Genomic DNA, 23,232 nt, shown 5'->3' on the forward strand with positions numbered 1-23,232 from the left:
GTTTTTGCATGTTTGTCTTCATGTGCCCATATATTCCAATAATGCAGAATAAATACCATCTCTTGACATTTTAGATCATGTCATATTTAATTATATTGTTGCATGCCTCCCATTCTGAGCAGCGTGAGACTCGTCTCACAAGACAATGGAAGAGTGAACCTTGAGAGGAGAGTTACAGTGTCTGCTGTGGCTGTAGAGAGACATGTGTTGTTGCAGCCGGGGCAGAGGAAGGCATCCGGCTGTGCTGCTGCTGCACCAGGGCGTTTCTTCTTTCTGCGCTCGTCCCAAAAACTACTGGTCGGTTGAGGGAGGAGGGCCCACCCACTGGCTCTCTGGCACAGAACCACTTCCTTTGTTACCTTCACAACCCATACTTAGGGGGCCATTACCAATCCTTGGAGGATACAGGAATCTGAAGGGACCCAGGCACACAACCCAAACTCACAACACTATTATGAAGTATTTCAAAGTATCTGAAATACTCTCTTGTTGAATTTGCCTAGCTCCATAGTTTCAATATACAGTCTCTTCCAATACACAGTTGCCCAGTTATGACTAAGTCAGAATCCATGGTTAAAAATTCTAAGTTCTTTGAAAATTGGATGACAACCTTGTGGGAGAGTGGCTGCGGCAGCAGACAAGGCAGTGGAAGGACCCAAAACCCCTGTCAGCAGAGAGGGAGGTCTGCTGGCAAAGGTTTCTTCCTCCCCCCTAGGGGAGTGGAGAGCTCCATCACTGTTGGTGACCCACGGCTGATGTTCCTTGGATGGTGTGGGCTGACTTGGGACATGTCAGGGTCGTGGTTCTCCTTGATCCCTAAGCCCCTCCCTGTCCTGGAGCTGATGTGGTCAGCGTGAGGGGCAGAGTCAGTAGGGAGAGTAAAGGGAAGGGAAGGAAGGGAAAGGAAAGGAAAAAAGAAGGAAAGCCGCCTTCTGAGCCTCCCGTCCTGGCCACAGCAAGCTAATAGGTGCTATGATATTCCACAGAATCTTATCTCACCTTTCTAGCCCCCTTTGCCCATTGCTCTGTAAGTTGCTTTGAGGGTTGCCTTGAGCAAGATAAAGGGACTAACAAATGTAACTTGTATTATTATTATTATTATTATTATTATTATTATTATTTTATTGAAATCAAAATAATTTTTTCTCCAGGAGTCTGCAAGCTGGCAATCTTGTGCAATTAGTTTGTTGAGCAGTTTCAGGCTCGCTGAGAAGTTACATATAGATCAAGTCTCAAGGCTTAAGATGCATGATGATGCCACATAAGCATTAATTGACAGAAAAACTATTCAGAAGTTAGCCAGCCAAAAATGCCTTGAGCACATGTCAAGTAATTATTAAGTGTCTATTCCATCAAGGGAATGGAATTCTGGCTTCTGAACAGTTTTCTTTAAAGTATTCTCTGTGCTTTTAACAACCACAGAGATTTGCATCTATCCTATCTGGACCTTCAGAAAGGTGATTGGTGAGATTGGGAATCCTCTGGTGTAATATTATGTTTTGTCTTTTTTATTATTACAATTTCAAAAAGATTATCCAGTCATCAGGTATACTATACTCAGAGGCATTGAGCTACTCCTGCCGCAGCCGAAGGAAGAAGCAGAAGAACTGCCTGTCGAGAAGTGTAAGTTACTGCAGGAGTGTGGTGTGGGAGCTGGTCGGATTTCCCACAGGGGCCCAAGAACCAGGGTGGGTGTGTCCTCTTCTGCTGCTCGAGGCAAAATGTGAAGTGCCACCTTGCCCTGGCCTGCTGCCACTGGCACCACTTCTCTGCCTGCCTGACCACTTCTGGCCACTGGTAGAGAAGCGCTCGGCAAAAACTCTCGTGATTTCAGGTGTGATTTGGGCTGATACTAGTGCCACTTCTGTGGCAATGGTGGCGCGGCAGGGGAGTTCTCGCAGAGCTACCACCTTGGGGATTCTCCTGCTAAGGACCCTCATGGCCAGATCAATTGCCCAAGATACATGCATTGCAATCTTTGTGTATAATTTATCCTTATGAGCAATCCTGCAGCCATGCTCCAAGTGTTGGGGGATAAAACAAAAGTTGTTGAATTGCCTCAGCACTTCAGGATATACATTATCTACCGCTTCCAGTTTGACCCAGAATTGGCTGGGTTACATCTTAGAGATAGTTTGGTGCCAGGGACATGCTGGCATGACTCAGCCTCAATGACAGAATTAGCATCAGGAACTGAACCCAAGACAAGTCTACCCAGACACTGGAATTCCCAACAGAAACCCAGCCATCTTTGTGACATGCATTTCCAAGAACTTTGGACACTCAAGCTAAGATTGGTACTCCAAGTCTAACTCTTCTCCAAGGTGAAGTAAGGCTGGTGGACAGAGTGGCAGGGATGGGGTCCCTTACTAAATTCTCTCAGCTTCCGGACTGCAGCTGGTCAGGAAACAGAATATGAGCTGAGACACGAGGGCCCCTCCGAACATTATTATTATTTTATTGTGCAACAATGATGATTTGTGCTCGTGACAGCGTTGGCTTGCCCTCTAACACCCCACAAAATCAGATGCAGGAGCCAGGTGACTTGTGCAAGAGCGTGAGAGCAAAGAACGAGCATCTTTTGGTCCAGCTCACTGGTGCAAGCCAGCTGGTTCGTGCAACAGCACCAGACCAAAAAATGGGACATTCCAAGATGCATTCAGAACCTAGGATAGCCTCTGTAATTCTGGGATGTCCCACTCAAATCGGGGTATGTATTGGGAAGATCACATGTGAATCCACTTTCAAGGCTATCTGGGACTGCAGATGTTTGGGGGCCATCATTTGGCTTCAGAGCCAATCAGCGCATATTCCATGCTGTCAGGGCTGCCTCTAGGTCCCAGCTCACAGAGGACCAATGCTAGGCTGTCGTAATGTACAAAAGTCTTTATTGAAGTTCAGTTTCCATTTCAAAGCCGCAGCGTGCAGCCCTACGTCTTAAACTCTAGATCGGCGAAGTCCCGTCTGAGTCTCCTCCCCTCTGACACCAGTTTAAGATCCTAGCCCTGCTCCACCTTTTCCGCTGCTCTCTCCTCCTCTGGGTCCTCCTGCCCGCTGGGGCATTGCCCTTTCTGGACTCTTCCGACGCTGAGTCGCTTAGCTCCTCCCCCTGCCTCCGGCGGGCTTTAGGACCCGGTTCCCAATCCTCATTCTCTGCTGTCCCGCGCTCCTGTACATTTGAACTTGCCTCTCGCGCCAACCCAGTGACCTTTCTCCTAACCGTTACACTACTTCTGTCACTGCTTCCCTCTTCCGGGACACTAGCCGGATCTGACCTCCCCTCCGTCGCCCGACTCTCCGACGGAGGCGTGGTCAGCTCTGCCTCGTCTTCTCTCCCTGGTGGGGAATGCACTGCCCCCGATGCTTGGGACTCTTCCCCCCCACTCTGCTCTGGTGGGGAAGCTGGTCCTGATTTCCAACTACTGCTCTGGGAGTCCCTGCTGCCCCCTTGCTCCTGGGGCGTTCCCCCTGGGAACCCCCTGCCCCTGGCCACTGGCGCCCCCTTCTGTGAATCTTCCGATTCGCTGGAGAGGCTCATGGAATCCCTCGGACCACTGTCCTCTTCTCCTACGCTCCCCTCGGATTCTTCCCCTTCGCTCTCCATTTCCCCTCTTCCCTGTGCCTCTGCTCCTGAGCCCCTGACACATGCTTTCTTTCTTTTTTGCCTGAAACTTTATACCACAAATGCTCCAGTTTATTTTTGTCCTCCTTTTGTTGTGCTATAGCCTCTCAGAATAGCAATAATGTGGTAGCATTATGCAAGCGGAACAAACCAAAGCAGAAGAAATCTGCCAATAGTGCACTGTTTCTGTGTCGAGCAGATGTTGCAGAATACACCCACAATAAACCACCAGTCTGGAGGGGCAAAGATCCAGCCCCAAAGGACCTGACCCTGACCCTATCCAGCTTAATTCCACCCACTGAGTCACCACTACCACCCAATAAAATAGCTCAACAAGGAATTGCAGAATTATAAACAGACAAAATGCCTGATGGTTGTCTAGATAGCTCCTTCCTTGGTTGGGGTGGAAGGATGAAAAAACAGTCTTAGAACAGTTCAGCTGCCTCATACGACTGTGTCAGATACAATATGCTGTCTCTTCTTCTACCCTCAGCTTCAGTGGGAAGTTTAGAAGCATTAAGAAAGTCTTCAACAACCATAAGTGTGCCCCAGAGACGGTAGGTACTCAGGAAAACTAAAATCTTAGGGCACTAGCAAGTCAAAATTGTTTAAGTCACATTTGGAATACCACGTTTAATCCTCCTGCTGAAATGAATGGGACCCAAGTGCTTAACTTGTGCAGAATTATACCCACGCAAGAGCAAAACAAAAAAATGAGAAGCATGAACTGATTTTATGTTGATTGCAATATTAAATTGTTTGTCTCAAGAACAGTCACATATGCTTGACATAACCGCCATGATTAGAAAGGATTGTGGCACACAAGCTAAAGTAAATTATTGGCAACGAACTGGCTATTTCAGGTTACATCCACTATATACCTTTAAAGCACTCTTATGCCACTTTAACAGTTATGGCTTCCTCCAAAGATTCCTGGGAATTGTAGTTTGGGTGCTGAGAGTTGCTAGGAGACCCCTCACAGAGCTGATATTAAACTACACTTCCCAGGACTCTTTGTGGGAAGTCATGACAGTTAAAGCGATATACGAGAGTGCTCTTAAGCTGTGTTTACAACATACCCTTAAAGGAAATTCTTTCAAAGGGTTCTGGGTGTTTGAAACTGTGATAATGTGTTTCAAATGTGCTTTATAGTGTTGGATATTGTTTGGTTTGTTACTGTCTTATATGTTTTTATACTTTAAACTGCCCTATGTTCCTTAGATGAAGAGTGGTATATAAATTAAATAAATATCTAAATAAAACACAACATGACCTCAGTTACACGTTTAATACTGCTGTACAGCCAGGAGTTCATGTTTGCATGTAATTGCAATTAATTGATTGACTGCATATATGCCAAAAAGACTTCTAAGCTGTTGTTTCAGATTGCAGTTTATGAAGACTCTTCTTATTTATATTCTTCTGCACAGGACCTCATCTGTAGGTGCTGGAAATAAACTGATATAACTTGATCTCACACTGTTCCTTGTCTGGGCATCATGGAAAAGATTATTCCAGGCATTTCTTGCTGGATGACAAGACTTCACTGCAGGTCAGGACTGAAGTCCTTTAACAAAACTGCATTCACTAGGTCACGGGGTTCTGTTGGGTGAGATGGGAGAGGTTCTCCATATTTGTCGATGAAGGGATCAGCAATCTTCTTATGTCCCTCAAGCAGAGATGAGGACCTCTGGCCTGATGGACTTCCAAATCTAGCCCCAGACATTTCCCTATTGCTTCTATAATTTCCTATCAGCAGAGCAGTGTGTGGGATTGGTGTGGGATGGTATCAACCAGTAGAGGTTTACACAAGCACTTTTAAATTTCTTTGCCTGTTCTAGTAAAATATGCAATTTGTAATGGTGAAGTTTTTCTCCTTCCATTTAAGTAAAAGAAACCTTAGATTTTAGATCCCCTTAGATCAAGTGGAAAGGTTTCAGAGTTTATATGTATGAATTAGAACAAGCATCGAAGGCCCAATCTTCATGGATTTAAGCTTGAATTGCAAAGAAAAGAGAAGTGTTATTTTAAGGGCATTTTTGAATATCTGTAATAGCAATGTTGTCAATACAGATTTTTTTTTAATCCCTTAAATTGTTTATAACAAGTAATTCAGTGTGTAGATCCCAGTAAATTGGTTCAAAACAGGTCTCCCAGGGAATAAACCATCCACACTGTCCAATAGTATCCCCCCCCCCCTTTGTGCACCAGGGGAGTCCTAATTTTGCCACACTCGCTTAATGGGAGTTTTGCCTTCTCAGCCTGGGTGCCTTCCCTCTCAGAATTTCTTCCTTCACCGTCACAAGGTCACCACCCCACTGCCAGTGCCCGTCATTCCATCGCTCACCTTACTCTTTTGAAGTACCTCAGAACTAATCTTGAGTGACATAAACTGATTGTCCTTGCCCAGTGTTCCAAAGCTGTCAGATAGGCAACAATTCAAAGTGTTGGCCCTGACCTTTAAAACCTTAAATGGCCTCAGCCCATTATACCTGGACACTGAGGTCCAGCTCCAAGGGCCTTCTGATGGTTCCCTCACTGTGAGAAGTGAGGTTACAGGGAACCAGGCAGAGGGCCTTCTCGCTAGTGGCTCCCGCTCTGTGGAACACCCTCCCATCAGATGTCAAGGAAATAAACAACTATCTGACTTTTAGAAGACATCTGAAGGCAGCCCTGTTTAGGGAAGTTTTTAATGTTTGCTGTTTTATTGTGTGTGTGTGTTTTTTTTAAAAAAGATATTTATTACATTTTCAAATATTACACAGAAAACAACAATAAAAACAAAGAACAAACAACAAACAAGTATAATTTCAGTCCCTTATTTTCATATACCTTACATCCCCGACCTCCTCATACCTCCCCTTTCTGTATTCCAGTTTCTAAATTGTCAGTTCAACAAATCCTCTCCCTTATTCTCAGATTAATTTTCACCTTTCTTTTCTTTTTACTTAATCAATACCGCTGAAAACCACTTAGCTTCTAAACCCACGTCCTTCTAGCATTCTTTAATTTTGCAATGTTTCCTAAGATAGTCCTTAAATTTCTTCCAATCTTCTTCCGCCGTCTCTTTTCCCTGGTCCCGGATTCCCATGTAGTCTATCATCTTCATCTGCCATTCTTCCACGGTGGGTAGATCTTGTGTCTTCCAATACTTTGCAATGAGTATTCTTGCTGCTGTTGTAGCATACATTAAAAATGTTCTATCCTTCTTTGACACCAATTGGCCGACTATACCCAGGAGAAAGGCTTCTGGTTTCTTCAGGAAGGTATATTTAAATACCTTTTTCAATTCATTATATATCATCTCCCAGAAAGCCTTAATCTTTGGGCACGTCCACCAAAGGTGAAAGAATGTACCTTCACTTTCCTTGTTTTATTGTGTTTTTAATATTCTGTTGGGAGCCACCCAGAGTGCCTGGAGAATCCCAGCCACATTGGCGGGATATAAATAAATAAAAAAAATATTATTCTTAGAGGGACCAACACACAGTAGAGAACAGATGGGACAGGCTGGTCATCAGAGCAGATGCCAGGAACCAGCATTCTTGGGCAACTGTTAGGGTCCCAGAACCCTAACAGATGCCTCCTAACTTACAATGTGTGGTATGAACCTCCCTTTAAATTTCTAGCTGCCATTTTGATTCCCAACCCCACAGCTGTGCTACATTGTGGGAAATTAAAAGGGCCACCCAGGCACACATGTCTGGTCCTTCTCCGAGCACGGATGCAGCCCACTGTTGCCACCAGGAAAGCCCATTAGAGCCCTCAGAGGGAGGAGGGAGGGTGCCCACCCATCATCTCAGGGGCCCTTGTAATTACACAGAGACCAGACACTTATCAAGCTAACCTAGTGTTATTCTGAAGGGCAGCAAATTGGAGTCCTCTGAAGATGCCAAGACATCTAACTTATACCCCAACCCCGCCACCCCTCATTTCCTGGAACAGGATTTAGGGGAGCATGACTGGTTCGCCTGCACTGGGCACCGAGCCAAGAGGGGTGGAGGGGTGTTGCAGCAATGATAAACAATGGAAGATGAGAGGCAGGGAGGGGCAAATTTTGGTGTTGCCCAGGGTGCCATTGAAATTTTAAACTCCAAAGTCCACCGTGACAGCCATGGTCCTCTCTGTAGTTCAACGTGAATGTAGAATGTAGTTTTCTTTGGCAGGGATCTGTGTCAGACCCAAGGGGGGCCTTTTGCTCCACCTTGTTTTTGTGCAATGGCAATGGAAGCCCCATTAGTTGCAGCTATACTGCCAAGAATCTAAGCCCACCATAAGTTGCATTTGACATGGTTGATACCAAACTTGAAGTTGTAGACTGCCTCGTTGCAGCTCTGCAGTATGGAAATGCATGGAGATCTGAAGTAGCAACATTTCTGGGCAAGCACACTAAAGAGAACTGCTGTAGTCTGACTGCAGTTTCATTTGCATTTGTTAAGCAATCCAAGATCAAGCAACTGCAGAATGTAATAGAAAGTATTTATTTTCTCTTTCCCCTGGCAGAGCATAAAATTCAAGAAATTATACAACATCTGGATTGATGTTTTGCTGGTAGGTGAGAGAAAGCCTCAATTTCAAGCAAACAAGCTTCGCAAATGCATAGACAACTAAAGCTCCCTTCTGCCAGCCACAACCTTCCTTTCTGTCTCTTTATATTACACGTGCTGCAGCTTTCTTATTTGACTTTCTTATTTGACTTTATCTGGTATCTTAGCCGAATGGGGCAAACTGAAGAAAGGCAGAAGAGTCGCGTGCAAGAATCAACTGCTGCCGATTCTCATCGCAAATGAGAAGGGTTCTGAGCACTTGGAGAATATATATCATCCTGTGTTGCACAAATTCTGGCAAGATGAAAATGATTAATTCTGGAAAGAGGCTCAGAAAAAGAGGGACATGTTGCTTGCCTCTTAATTATTCTTACACCTTGAAACAGAAGAGAACTCTCATGAAGAATCTCGGTCTATTGGTCCCCATTATAGCTCAGAAGAATTCTGTGCATTCGGAAAATGTTTATCATATTGTATATTATGCAAAGTCCGGTAGACATAAGTTGTTAAATTTGGAAAAAGGTTCAGAAAATAGTCTTCTGGCTCCTTGATTATTTCCTTCACTCTGAAATAGAGGAACATGTGGATCCTTTTAATACCATATGCAAGCAAGCAGTAGTTTAGATTTGTATTTTTTTAAAATAGAATGTGAATGTTGGTCTCTGAATTGGAGCAGATGCCACTCCATGGAAAACCCTTTTGCTGTTTGCTCTGATCCAACATTAAAGCATGGGTATTCCTGGGCATAGTGCTGGGATAAAAAAAAAATGCACTCAAACACGGCGCTTTAAAGCCTGGACCTGTGCCTAAAAAATGCAGCACAAAAGGAAGCATGAATGAGTCCTCAGTTTAGCCCTTTGACTTGAAGCTGGTAGCTGAGGTGCAAAACTCCACTTGACCACTGGGTGGCCTTTTCAAAGATGTGATTATCTAATTACAGATAGGTAGCCGTGTTGGTCTGCCATGGTCAAAACAAAATAAAAAAATTCCTTCCAGTAGCACCTTAAAGACCAACTGAGTTAGTTCTAGGTATGAGCTTTCGTGTGCATGCACACTTCTTCAGATACACTTATCTGAAGTTCGGATTCACATACTGTAGTACTGGTTTATAGAAGAGGAATAGAAACACTGCATAGAAATGGCCACTCAGTGTCTCCTCTGCAAATCTAGAAAAAACAACTCTTACTTACTTCTCATCCTTCTCACTGAAGTGCTCCCCCATATTCCTGATCAGCTTCAGTAAATCTGTCACACAGTTTTCATAATATTTATTGTTTTTCTTATTCTTTTTCTTGTCATTAAAGGGACCAACCATACAGTCCAATACATCCTTATCAATCTGAAAAAAACACATGTCCCCTGTCATTAATCTGGGTCCATGAAACCCACTCCTCACAATACAGTTTCCATGTAGACCTGCAAGCTGGCAGATTCCAAGTCACAAAAATTTACAGTATACAAAAATATACAAAAAAATATACAAAAATATACATTTGACAGAATGGCATGAAGTATGACGTATATTGGTTATTATAATACTATACTGGTTAATTTATTGAAACAGTTTCCATTTATATTGCTTGGCGGATTTTGCAATACAGTCATACCTTGGCTCCCAAACACCTTGGGAGTTGAACATTCCAGCTCCCAAATGATCGAAAACCAAAAGTGAGTGTTCCAGTTTTCAAACCTTCTTTTGGAAGCCAAATGTCCAGCAGGGCTTCTGCAGCTTCCGATTGGCTTCAGGAGCTTCCTGCAGCCAATCAGAAGCCGCACTTCAGAAGTTGAATGGACTTCCGGAACAGATTCTGTTTGACTTCTGAGGTACAACTGTGTTTAAAATCTGATCTAACGGCAAATCATTTCACAGACATAGGAATGGTTTTGCAGGGGCAAACAGATACTTGCCCAGGACCAGGTATACATATTGTAAAGACGTGAATCAGACCTAAGCTGTTTGTTTTGCACTTAAGTTGCACTCATGCCTTTGAGAAGTGATGAAGCACTGGCACTGACAATGCAGAAGGAAAAGAGGTCAAATGTGGCGGTTCAAATCAACACAGCTGAAGCTTTCATACGGAGTTGCAAGAGATCACTTACCTTTTCAGTCCAGTCCTTGAAAGGATCTTCCTCACTATTCAGAGCCTTCAGAATTTCACTGGTGCTGTTATGGTACCGAGTGTTGCGTGTCTTTATATCACTCTCATTCCCAACGTCTCTTAAGACCCTGTATCTCCTGGCAAACAAAAGGCAATTACTAAGAACCCAAAGAGCCAAGGTGACCATATGGTAAGGCTGGTCTCAGAGACTGGGAAAGGACAGAGCACACGCTTGGTCCCAGCTTTAACACCTGCCATCGCCAGTTAAAAGGACCCAGTAGCAGGCAATGAGACCCTGGAGCCAGGCAGAGTAGACAACACCAAGACATAGACCAGTGTTTCCCAACCGGTGTTCCGCGGCACACTAGTGTGCCGCAAGACGTTGCCTGGTGTGCCGTGGGAGGGAGGCGGGCGAGTCCCGCGGCGAGAGGCGGGGCGGCGGCGGCGGCGAGCACACGCGGGGCTGCGAGCGAGCTCCCTCCCAAATCCCATCGCCGCTCGCTTCGGCCGGCTGCCCCGTGCCGCCGCCTCAAGCCTTGCGCGCCCAGCGGGAGCTCCTGCCAGGCGCGCAAGCCTTGCAGACACTCGCCCGAAGCACGGGGAGCCCTCCGGAGGGCTCCCTGTGCTTCGGGCAACAGGCTGCCGCCCCAAGCCTTGCGCGCTGGGCGGGAGCTCCTGCCGGGCGCGCAAGGCTTGCGGACAGCTTCCTGAAGCCTGGAGAGCAAGAGGGGTCAGTGCGCACCGATGCCTCTTGCTCTCCAGGCTTCAGCGAAAGCCTGCATTCGCCCCATAGGACGCACACACATTTCCCCTTTATTTTTGGAGGGGAAAAAGTGCGTCCTATGGGGCGAAAAATACGGTACTTTCTTTGTGTTTATTTGATGCCTATTAAAGAGAGTTACTTTATATATAGTCAATATAGGCACAGAGTTAATTTTTTAAACATTTTCTAATGGTGGTGTGCCTCGAGATTTTTTTCATGAAACAAGTGTGCCTTTGCCCAAAAAAGGTTGGGAAACACTGACATAGACAAATAGTCAGACCTAGAATACAGCAGCTTCCTCTGCTCTCCTGGGGCAGGTATACTGCACCCATTAACTCCTGTCATATGCAAGGAAGGGGCATCCTTGCTCTGCAAGCTGCCTTTTATAACAAAACTCTGATTTTGCCTTTCCTCTCCCTGAAACATTACCATCTGATGCAGTGTGGCTAATCTGTGGCTCTCCAGATGTGGCATTATTATTGTGGCTGTGCAAAACCAATTTGAAATGTGTGTTTCTGCCTGTTAAAGTCTCTTGAGATTTTTTGTTAGGCATGAGGGTGGATTTTCAGAGCCCTAAATAGTAGTGTAGAATCAGACATTGATCCCTTAAATCTTAGTGCATGGATTTCAGTGCCAATTGCACGTCACATAGTTCATATTCAACATTTGGTATTTGATGGCTAGCAATGACAAATAATATCAATACTGCATCAATGTGCTGTCATATCTGCAGCAAACTCACTATCCAAAGTTCACTGCAATTATTTACTGAAATATATATACAGTCAAACCTCGGTTCTCAAATGGCTCCATATTCAAACGTTTCGGCTCCCTAATGCCAAAAACCCAGAAGGAAATGCTCCTGTTTTCGAATGTTCCTTGGAACTTGAACGTCAAACACGGCTTCTGCTTGAGTGCAAAAAGCTCTTGCAACCAAATGGAAGCTGCAACTTGGCTGTCAAACCTTTTGGAAGTTGAATAGTCTTCCAGAACGGATGCACACGAAAGCTCATACCAATAACAAACTTAGTTGGTCTCTAAGGTGCTACTGGAAGGTATTTTTTTATTTTGTTTCGACTACGGCAGACCAACATGGCTACTTACCTGTAACCAGAATGGATTACATTTGACAACCGAGGTTTGACTGCATTATTTTTATTTTACATTAATGATTAGCCATGTGGTTTTCACATGAGGGACAACAAGCCAGCCTGAACATTCATTATATTTTAAACAACATGACAAAGCACATGACAGTCTATAAGCAACAAAGACATCTAAAGCAGCGTAATCTAATTCTGAGCTTCAATTCTGAAGACAAAACTTAAGATTTCAAAAAATAGAAATGAATGGATTAAAACATTTTCCCAAAATGTCATTCTAATCCTACTTGCAAAGTTTCTTCTTCCATGCTGTTGTAGTAACAGGGCAAATCAAACTGAGGAAGGTAGAATGATAAGAATGGATAGTTGCTAAGTTTCCTATATTTATTTAGTACTTACACCTTCTTGCTCCAGAAATAAGGATGGTAGATCAACTGTCCCAGTTGCTCAGTGACTGGGATGTTTTCATCAGGAGATTCCAGACTTGCTCTGAGGTCTTCTATTTCAAAGTGATCATCTACATCCTTTGGACACTGCGCAGGCAAGGCTTCAAAGCAGACTGTCCCCCTCATAGCAACATATAGGGCTAGACTTCCAAGAGCCTACATGTGAGAACAAATGGCAATACAATTTCACAACAAAGAATGTCATTCTTGGGCAAGTAGACTGGAATCACACTTTTATCCTTTGTTCCTGGGCTTAGTTCTTGCTGAGATGCTAAAAATCTGTGTCTGGGCTGTGTCAGTTTAAATTGCAATCACATGACATAATGTTTCTACACACAAACACACCCCTTGCATGTAGAAACCTCCCTAAAATGTTAGAGAATAGGATTATACTACAGCTTGTTCAGTATCTCTATGTTTTGCCCTATAGACTAAATAGCAGATGGAGGTAATTTCAACCTGGGGAAAAAATGTTGGAGGAATGTTTAGATACCATTCCCCGGCACACACTGGTTCTTCACCACTATGGTCCTGATCAGATTCCCACCACCAAGACTGGAATCAAATTTGGCCCTTAGAAACACAAGGCTGCACTGACAGGTTATTAAATTCTCTAATCTACAGTCGTACTTTGGATCTTGAACGCCTCGGTACTTGGACATTTTGGCTCCCAAATGCCGCAAACCTGGAAGTGAGTGTTCCGGTTTGTGAACATTCTTTGGAACCCGAACGTCCGATGGGGCTTCCGCAGCTTCTGATTGGCTGTAGGAGCTTCCTGCAGCTAATCAGAAGCTTTGTTTTTCCCCCGAACATTTTGGAAGTCAGATGGACTTCCAGAATGGATTCCATTCAACTTCCAGGTTACAACTATACTGGGGTTATACAGGAAATTAAAAATTTCACAAAAACAATGACACTGTTACCAGAAAGAACTCCTGGGACCAGAACTAGCAATTCACATTCTTACTGATGTCAATTTATTCTTGAATAAATTTGAACCATACACCTGATATACTCATTTTCAGGATCTACCATATTCACGTGACTTTATTTTAAAAATGTTTCCAATAATACAGTATTGTATTTAAAACTGTTGTACTCCACCCTGGCACCTTTTGGTGAAGGGCTGGTAAGAAATCAAATAAATAAATACAAATTGAACCAAGCAAAGTTTAGGTAAACTCATTGGAATTACTGATCTTAGGTTAGCCAGATACATTAATTTCAATGGGGCTACTCTGAGTAGGACTAACATTCAATCCAACTCTACGTTATGGTTAAGCGTAAAAGTATATTGTGCACAAACACACAATACATTGCCTTAATGGTTGGGGATAATCATTCTGCAAATATAGAAGGCTGGGGAGGCAACTGCAGAGGCAACTTACCTGCAGATCTTCTGTGATGGTAAGATCTTTTTCATCATCTAATTTTCTGGTCTTATCAAAATCTGCTAGAAAAACCTTGCCTGTGACATCTAGCAAAATAAATAAACATAAGTGGAAGTGATCAAGTGGAATGGTTTTCACATCTTTGTGAATTGAATGCTTGGGGGGCACATAATGGAAACTTTCAAGATTCAACAAGAGCGGCCAATTCACCTGCTCACATGCAAACCTACTTGAAACATGAGGTCAGCGCCTGAGGCTCTTCTCTGCATGTCCCTGCCTAATGAGAGCCAGCTGGTGGTTGCTAGGGAGAAGGCCGCCTCAGCTGTTATACCCAGTTAGAGAATGGCCTCCCCAGAGAGTCTGATGTCTACTTTGTTATTGCTGTTATGGTCAAATGAAGACAATTTCATTTTCCAAGGCTTTTTAGGGGCTTTTGATTTCTGTGGATGTTTGAGATTTTGACACTTTATTATTTTAAAACATCAAAGATGTGTCTGTGCCATGAACATTTTTATGGTATTGTTGACTAGTTTCGCTTTATCTATGCTGCTTTTAGCTTTTATGTTTTATTTGAAATGTATTGTTTTTATATTTCTGATGTTGAGGCAGCACAGAAGTATGATAAATATTCACCTCAAGCACTACTATCACTTCAGGGACTCCCCACCCACCCCCACCCCCATGCTGAGTTACTGGAAGTCACAACATGGCAATGTGACCTTTGATCCTAAAAAGATTTGCCACCCTAATGTAGATGCCAACAGAACTTAATTTTTTATCTGAATATGTAGGTCAGGCACCCTCAAACTTGGCCCTCCAGATGTTTGGAGACCACAACTCCCATCATCCCTAGCTAACAGGACCAGTGGTCAGGGATGGTGGGAATTTTGGTCCCAAAACATTTGGAGGGCCGAGTTTGCGGATGCCTGGTGTAGGTAGAACCAGAATGACTTCTGTCTGAAACCATCCATCCATCCACTTAGTCCTACGTTCCAGATTTGTTAAGGGGATATAATGCAGAGGAGAAATCATAATATTCAAAGTATTAGTGCATAATAAATAAGTAAACAGTGGAGATCTATTGGAGGGGCAGGTTACATTTCTGAAGCAGTAAAAAGGTGTAGTGAAATTATTCTCAAGATTTAGGATGGTGGCGTCAGCTTCCAGGCGGCTTGATCTGGGAGCTGGGTAAATAGGGTGCAGACTAGGACCACAGGAAGCTCCCTTATCTAGTCAGACCATTGGTCCCTCTGCACTCAACATTGTTTATGCTCAGACTGGCAGTGGCTCTCCGCAGGGCCACACAGGAGTCTCTCCCAACCCTGCCTGGAGATGCTGGGGCTTGAACATAAATAACTTTTTGCCTGAAAAGCAGATGTTCTATTCCTGAGCTAGAATCTTTCCTTCAATAATAATAATAATAATAATAATAATAATAATAATAATAATAATAATAAAATTTATTTATATCCCGCCCTCCCCAGCCGAAGCCGGGCTCAGAGCGGCTAACAACAATTAAAGTAACACAGTTTACATAAAATCACAATCAATTAATGGAAATTCATTTAAAAATCAATTCAGGATCAAATTAATGGCAACCATTGGGCTAGCGTTCTATGAGGATTACCAAATGAGGCGGTCAGACTGTGCCTTGCACCAGTGAGGCTGCTGGTTAGAAAGAAGAGGAAAATGCAGGGCACTATGATCACTACCGCGGGGATGTAGCTCAGTGGTAGAGCGCATGCTTTGCATGTATGAGGCCCCGGGTTCAATCCCCGGCATCTCCACTTTAAGGGACACCGGTGCCGCTGTGGGTAAAAACTCAGCGCCTAGGACTTGCCGATCACATGGTCGGCGGTTCGAATCCCCGCGGCGGGGTGAGCTCCCGTCGTTCGGTTCCAGCTCCTGCCCACCTAGCAGTTCGAAAGCACCCTTAAGTGCAAGTAGATAAATAGGTACCGCTTTAAAGCGGGAAGGTAAACGGCATTTCCGTGTGCTGCTCAGGTGCCGGTCGCCGGAACAGCTTCATCACGCTGGCCACGTGACCCGGAAGTGTCTGCGGACAGCGCTGGCTCCCGGCCTCTAGAGTGAGATGAGCGCACAACCCTAGAGTCTGTCAAGACTGGCCCGTACGGGCAGGGGTACCTTTACCTTTACGATCGCTACAGCTTAGAATATCCAAGGGTTTGGTATGTCACCAGGGAGTCAATCCCATTTCACTCCCTGTAATAAATCTCCAATATCTGCTGTTGTTCTCTTTCAGTTTGTGTGTGAAACTATTCTTCTATGCTGCTCACATGCTTGCTGTTGGATCTGAATTTCTGACCCCTTGCAGATGACTGGCTAGCCAATTCCCCCGCCCCCAGGTGTAGGGAACCTGTGGTGCTGGACTCCAAATCTCATCAGCTCCATGTTCCGAGATTATGGGACTTGCTAGCCAACAGTATCTTAAAGGACACAGATTCCCCATCCTTGGTTTACACCATAAAATTGAAAACCTGCTGCTCCATATTTCTTTCATAAAATTTCTTTCAACTACACTTGGGTAATGGCTTGGGTTCTACTTGACAGACAGCCATATAAGAAAGAACACAAACCTATCAAAACGTTACTTGGGTGCAGATCTTGATGCCCAAATCCAAATGAGTGCAGTTCCTTCACAGCCTGAAATATTGTTTCAATAATAACATTACTTCTCATAGTTCCATTCTCAGTCCCTGCTGTCCTGAAGTACTCCTCAAGGTTTTTCTCACACAGGGAAAGACACAAGTAGAGACATGAGTTCTGCTCTTCCCATCCACAGAACTTCACCAGATGTTTGCTGGTACGGCACTTCTCAAGGCAGGTTTTCTCTCGTTTAGCATTTCCTGCAGTGGTGGGGAATATCTTCACAGCCACCTCTTCCCCATTATAGAATCCTAGGTAGACACCTCCGTGGGAACTTCTCTGAATTCGGAAATCTGGAAACATGAAGATCTTGAGTTTTCCAATCATAGGACGATACTTTCCATAAAGATCTCGGAGCTTGCATTGCCAGTGTCTGCTAGCAGAGGTCCATTGTATTTCTGGCTGCCTTAGACAAAACAATGCTCCATACTGGCGAAGAAGCTTTATCATTCTGTTGTTGTAATTCAGGCTGGCCTTATCTATCAAGTTCCCAATGTCTGTTCTTGCTCCCTTTTCACATAATGTCTTCGCTATTTCATAATTTTCCATTTCCACTGCTGCCATAAGGGCTGTTTTGTTGTTTCTGTCAGCATCGTTCACGTCCACTTCTTCTTTTTCCAATATAGCCTTCACCAGGTCTAGGCTTTGCCTTTCAGCTGCCAGGATCAAAGTAGTTTTCCCAACTTCATCTCTCTTATTCACATCAGCCCCATGTTTTAAGAGGAAAAGGGCAGCTGCTTCTTTGCCTTGGGGCTGATCCTTTTTAGTCACTGAGAGAGCATGGACCAATGCATTTCTCTCCCAGTTGTCGCAGATGTTCACATCAGCACCCAATTCTTCAACTAGGACTTTGACAACAGAGAAGTGGCCATACCTGGCAGCATCCATCAGGGCTGTTTCGCCACCTTTATTCAGGGCCCTTTTATCCTCATCAGCCACATTTCTGGGCAAGTTAACATCTGCCCCACACTCATACAAAAACCTCAGGGCCTCTTCTCGCCCATACCCAGCAGCCTCTATGAATGCCGTGAAACCATTCAAATCACACTCATTGATGGCCGACCCCTTCTGAAGGAAGAGCTTTAAAAGTTCAACATTGCCTGTTATCCCTGCTAAAATAAAGGGGGTAGCTCCATTGTCCTTCCTAGCAAGTGGATCAGCTCCTCTGTCCAGCAGAAGGCGAGCAATTGCCTCTTCGTTCATTTGTACAGCACTGTGAAGGGCTGTCCATCCATCATTCACCTTTGAATTGATATCATTACCTTCTTCTATCAACTGCCGGACAGTCTCGATCGATCCTCTTCTTACTGCATTATTTAGCTGAAGGGCTTTATCAGCTGCCATTTCTTTTCTGTAGGGTTCTGACGCCTCTCCCAGTAGTCGTGATTACATTAGCTTTCTGCGAATATATTTCTACTGCAACACAAAAGCAGCAGCTATGACATTATCAACTTAATAATGGAAGAGCTATTCACACAAAGAGTTATGCTGCCACAGGGCTGGATGCAAGGCATAGCGTCTCTTGATTCAGTGGTTTTGGATAGTGAAGGCTCAAATAACAGAGGTGCTACATAGCGAAGAGTTAGTCACACTGCCTTTGTCACATGGATGTATGCATTTTAAAGGACTTATCGTTTTCCTTCTTCATATACATTCCACCTGTTTATCAAATAGAAAATGCCATGTTCAGTTAATATGTAAGGATAATACATCTATCAATAGCTAGATGTTCAGAAGCAATAAATGGGGCATAATCAGGAGCTTGTCTTCTATGTTGCAGCTGACCCAAAACACTAGATCCTGAGTGGTTGTGGCTGGTGCCCATCATGTTGATTCCCCCCACAATATCTTCTATCCCTCAGTGTAGGGTTACTCCACAGCAATGTGACACTGGGGCAGAGAGGTATTGTGGAAAGATTAAAAGGGCAGGAACCAGCAACAGCATTTCTTAGCTATACCAGCTTGTGTTTTTTCTTTTTGCTGCTGCTGTGCCCACCAAGATAAGGTGAAGATGCTGGTAACCACATGATGTTAATATTTTATTTAACTTCCTACTGAAGATTTTGACAGATTTTTCTGTTAGCCAGATGCTGTTGTGGGACAGTGGCACCTCCTCCCATGGACTATACAGTAGTACAATTTTAATTGCATTTTCTTCCATGGGCATAGCCAGGATTTTTGTTAGGGCAGCAAAACTGACATGATTAATTAGTTAGTCAAGTATTTTTATTGTTTTACTTGATCTGGGCAAACAGCTGCCCTCCCCCCCCCCGCCGCCGCCCCCTTGGCTATACCCATGTTTCCTTCATTGTATTTAGTGGAAGGTGGGTTCAGCGAAGTCACAAATCTCTTAACTAAAAAAGGAAACAAACTGCAAATAGTTAATCAGATGATTTAACGATGCTGCCGCCACCAAAAATAGAGCCAAACATTAATAAATCGATAGCAGCGCACCAGGTTCATCCTTCTCATTAGGATTATTTGCAATTTTTATTTTAACGTAATCCTTTGTTATCTTAATTTTCTGTGTGCAATGCGGATGTTACTGTGGTTTATTTTAATGAGTCATTTTATAATTTCAAGATTCAAGGTGTCCTATTTACAACATCTTTCTTTACGATGTTGTAGGACGTAGGTAGAAAAAAAAGAGAGACACCAAAGACTGAATATTTGTCACTGCATCTTTCTGTCTGTTCGCTTAAAGAAGACAGATTTCCAGGGGGGCGCGGAGTAATTCCCCCCAGACATAATGGGGGCAGCTGGGCCTCTCTCCCCCCCCCCCGCCCCCCTTAAATCCTGGCCGCGCCCAGGAGGCCTTCCTTTCCCGGCCGCTCTTTCCTCCCTCGCCTGCGGGGCCAGAAAGCCCTCGGCGCCGCCCGCGACCCTCAGGCCAGCCGCCTCCCGCCCGCCCGCCCTTACCGCCCGGCGGAGGATGGCTCGCCTCCTTGGCTCGGAGGAGTTTGTGTGAGGGAAGGAGGAAATTATGGCCCCCACAAGGCCTTTCCCCCTCTTGAATCCGGCGGGGCAAAGGCCGCCCGAGGAGGAGGAGACGGAAACGAGTTTCGGGGCGGGAGAAGCCGAGACGGGGCGAGGCTCTTTTCGCCTCACAAGGGGAGGCTTTGCCTTGGGGGGGGGGCATTTTGTTTTAACGCCGAATAAAGTTTGCTAAGGAAAAGAAAACGAGAAGTTTGTTCTTCGTGGCGGGAAAGGAAATATTTGCGTGCCTTTTTTTGCCTCACAATCAACGCCTCTCTCTCTCTCTCTCTCTCTCTCTGAGGATTCCCGCCACGCCATTCCCCTTCCAGGCCCCAATTCCTTTCCTTGAAGAAGGACCAGGGGAACTCGGGTTCAGGGCGCCCCTTTTTTCGACCCGTGACCCGGGTCCGGCCCTGATGTCCTCGCCGGGTTGTGGCGAGGATGGAAGGAGGTGGGAAGAGGAAATGGTGCGCAGCGCCCTCAGGCAGCTCTTGGGAAGACGGGAATCGGCGAAGGAGACGCCCGCCGGGAAGGTCTTCTTGGTTCATCTGGCTTCTGGTCGTATCCTTGCAGGGGTCCCACTCTGGGCTGAAAATGTGGTTTGTCCAAACCTTGGCGCTTGTGTAAGAGAGGCTAGGGAAGAGCCTGCAGGATCGGGCCCCTGGCCCAGCCCGATGCACAGCAGACCTCTGGCTTGGTTTACTACATTTCTGTGCCACTTTTCACTCACATGAATCACAAAGCGGCTTACAAACAATAAATTACAGCATAATAGGACGTCACAGAAATATTGATAAAGAATATAAATCTCCAGTAAAACAATTGTAATCTATAAAACCTCCTGCCAACCTAACAGTTCGAAAGCACACCAAAAAGTGCAAGTAGATCAATAGGTACCGCTCCGGCGGGAAGGTAAACGGCATTTCCGTGTGCTGCTCTGGTTCGCCAGAAGCGGCTTAGTCCTGCTGGCCACATCACCTGGAAGCTGTACACCGGCTCCTTCGGCCAGTAAAGCGAGATGAGCGCCGCAACCCCAGAGTCGGCCACAACTGGACCTAATGGTCAGGGGTCCCTTTACCTTTTAATCTAGAATACACTATTAACAACACAGCTAAAAAAATAAGCTAAACAGCTTATTACGAGATAGTCATATTATAAGACAAAGTCATATTATAGGATTCATAAAGTACTACAGCATTCCTAATCTATAAAACAGTATTAGCATTAACAAAGCAGCAACCCAAAAATAAACCTAGCGCTGTTGAATTCATACACACACTCTCCCCACCCCATGACTCATAACACTGGATCGCCTTCTGCTGCGCAGCAAGTGAAGCAGGCTCAAAATACTTCCCTGGGCCTGGGGAGGAAGTGAGCAAGCACAACAATGAGCAAAGGAAGTTTAAAAATTGTTGTGGTTCTCCAAGGATGACCAGCTGGTTTTCCCCCCTGCTTTGAGGATTTTTGGGGTATAATTTTTATGCAAATAAATATGCACTGTAATGGAAAAGGAAAGAGAAGTGGTTCTCTTTCTTCTTCAAAAGGGATGTCCCTGAAGTCTTCATGAATCAGAGGCCAGCCTCATTCCTCTTGAAGCCAGATTCGCTCTGACCTCACAGTTCCTCATGAGCACAGCTTATCTCTCACCTTATAAATCAGGATTGGTGGCATCCACCACCTGGTTGCTGGAATGCACATAGATGAACCTTACTTTTAATGGTGTTGCCTTTCCATCTTTCCTTACCCTAACCTCTTCAGCCTCCCCCTCCTTCTTGTAGACCAGGGGATGGATGGGAGGGGGCCAACAGGAGGCAAGCAACCGGTGCAGCCTTTGAAACCTAAGGAAGAACAGGGTCAGAAATGGATTACAGTTACTTCCTTGATCCTCTCTATCTCTGCACTGAATGTGGGGTATCTGGCAACTGAACTTGCTGTCACGAACCTTTAATGAAGAGTGCAGCAAGGAGTTGGACCCACGGAGGTGGGCATCTTCTCAAAAAGACCATCAAATAAGGTGCTCTTCTTGTGATGATGCCCACAAGGGAGATGGGAAGCCATTTCCCTCAAAGCATCTGTGGTGGCCCTGAGGACAATCTTTTAAAAATAACAGTGACATGCTTCCCTATGTTTCTAAATCTTGATGGATAGTGATAGAAGCAGAACGCAGGAAGAATTAGAAATCCTACTTGCACTTGAGAAGAAGAGTCTTTTCAACCCCTCAGGAAACATATCTTATTTGCCACCAACTATGTGCCATGCACATTGATAACTGACTTTCACGAGTGTTGCCTTTTCGTTTTTCATCACCGTGTCGTCTCTCCTTCCTCCTCCTTGCAGACCAGGGGGTGGGAGTTTGGTGCTCGGCAGCAGCAGGACAGCAGCCTGTGAAACCTAGGGAAGAACGGGGAAAGTCAGAAAACAATCCAACCAAGACATGATCCCGTATTTTTCTAAATCTTGAGGGATAGAAACAAGCAGAATGCAAAAAGAACTGGAAATCCTACATACACTTGAGCAGAAGAGAGACTCTTCAATCCCTCAGGAAACATCTCCGATTTGTCACCAACGAGCTGCCTTCTCTCTAACTAACTACCTAGCCTGGAATGGTTGCTCTTCCCAACGTTCCCTGCCAAGTCAGTCAGCAGGGGGATGTGTCACAATGGAGGACAGGTCACCATTCCTTTAGCTACCCCTCCCACATTGCAGGGGGTTGGACTAGATGACCCTTGGAACCCCTTCCAACTCTTCGATTCTATGATACTTTGCTTAACAATGGCCATTGCTCCTCTTAATAGTCAATTTTATAACTTTCAGTTGAGAGGGTGCCGAACATGACACCTCAGGAACATTACACCTCGTTTCTCCTCTCATAGCTAGGGTCCAAGGCAGCCATGGTTCAAGGTCTCTCAGCGCAGCCTATTTCAGCCACTGCTGCCTGGAGTTCTGCCTCCTCCTTGCTCCTTCTTCCCAGAAAACCTTTGCAGAAAACAACCCGTCCCCTGCCGCTTCTAGTATCCCCCTTGCCACCCTGGAAACCTCACTTTCAAAAAACACTTTCGTGTGGTGCCATCACATCCCCTGTAATCCCCCAATGTGTCCCATCAATAAACAACCAGCTTTCCTTACTCTGCAATACAGTAAATATTAGTTTTATTTATGTTTAACAAATGTCCCTGCCACATTACAATGTGTCTCTTTGGGGGGTGGGTTGTTGTTTTTATTTTGATTATATATATTGTGCTTTTTATGTTGAACTTTTCTGTGAACCGCCCTGAGACCTTTGGGTATAGGGCAGTATATAAATTCAATTAATAACAACTACTACTACTACTACTCTGATTCCAGCACCTTCCCTTTCAAAGCATCTTGCAAAAAGCACTTTTTCCTGTGGTGACATCATGGCCCCTGTAATCGTGATAGCCTCCCCCTTTCTTGTCTCACCTTTTGTCAGGGTAAAGACTCTGCCATCACCTGATCCGCCTCTCTATGCAAAGCTTCTGACTTCAAACCCCACCTTTACTAACTTCAGAAATTATGGAGAGAACCTGTCACCCAGGAATTTTAGGGGATCTTTGTCCCCTGCAAACCCAGAACAATATCAAAGTCTGTTATGTTTTC

General features: G+C 44.8%; 2 protein-coding genes across 8 annotated transcripts in view; one reads left to right on the top strand and one right to left on the bottom strand.

Annotated features, from left to right (window-relative positions):
• Window positions 1-8,703, top strand: part of RGSL1 (regulator of G protein signaling like 1) — a 44,825-nt gene extending 36,122 nt beyond the window's left edge. For 3 of the 6 annotated variants that reach the window (XM_081867301.1, XM_081867304.1, XM_081867305.1), the window contains exons 20-23: window positions 1,531-1,623; window positions 4,116-4,179; window positions 5,053-5,174; window positions 8,126-8,703. In XM_081867301.1, coding sequence (XP_081723427.1) covers window positions 1,531-1,623; window positions 4,116-4,179; window positions 5,053-5,089 — 194 coding nt within the window. In that variant the 3' untranslated portion in view covers window positions 5,090-5,174; window positions 8,126-8,703. Of the gene's footprint in view, window positions 1-1,530; window positions 1,624-4,115; window positions 4,180-5,052; window positions 5,175-8,125 lie in introns of those variants that run through there. The other 3 variants (XM_081867302.1, XM_081867303.1, XM_081867306.1) reach the window with 3 other exon arrangements.
• On the bottom strand, window positions 8,088-19,691 carry RNASEL (ribonuclease L). 2 transcript variants are annotated; one of them, XM_081867321.1, is made up of 7 exons: window positions 19,558-19,691; window positions 16,569-18,054; window positions 13,969-14,057; window positions 12,534-12,736; window positions 10,270-10,405; window positions 9,360-9,508; window positions 8,088-8,734 (listed from the first exon to the last, which is right to left on the bottom strand). In XM_081867321.1, the coding sequence occupies exons 2-7, from the start codon at window positions 17,980-17,982 to the stop codon at window positions 8,596-8,598; spliced, it is 2,130 nt and encodes a 709-aa protein (XP_081723447.1). In that variant the 5' UTR covers window positions 17,983-18,054; window positions 19,558-19,691; the 3' UTR covers window positions 8,088-8,595. The 2 variants fall into 2 exon arrangements, with proteins under 2 accessions (XP_081723447.1, XP_081723446.1); XM_081867320.1 differs by having other exon boundaries at window positions 16,569-18,297; window positions 19,558-19,687.
• Window positions 19,692-23,232: the final 3,541 nt, after the last annotated feature.

Source organism: Podarcis erhardii, assembly GCF_964252035.2.
Source record: "Podarcis erhardii genome assembly, chromosome: 6".
Lineage (NCBI taxonomy): Eukaryota > Metazoa > Chordata > Lepidosauria > Squamata > Lacertidae > Podarcis > Podarcis erhardii.

Bases quoted from the DNA above. Each gene is read 5' to 3' on its own strand.
- RNASEL (XM_081867321.1), bottom strand. From the start codon at position 17,982: ATGGCAGCTGATAAAGCCCTTCAGCTAAATAATGCAGTAAGAAGAGGA. The intron at 14,058-16,568 runs GTTTGTGTTCTT...TTATTTTGCTAG, and splicing joins CCCAAGTAACGTTTTGATAG to ATGTCACAGGCAAGGTTTTT. The intron at 10,406-12,533 runs GTAAGTACTAAA...TTTGTTTGCCAG, and splicing joins TATTTCTGGAGCAAGAAGGT to GAGATACAGGGTCTTAAGAG.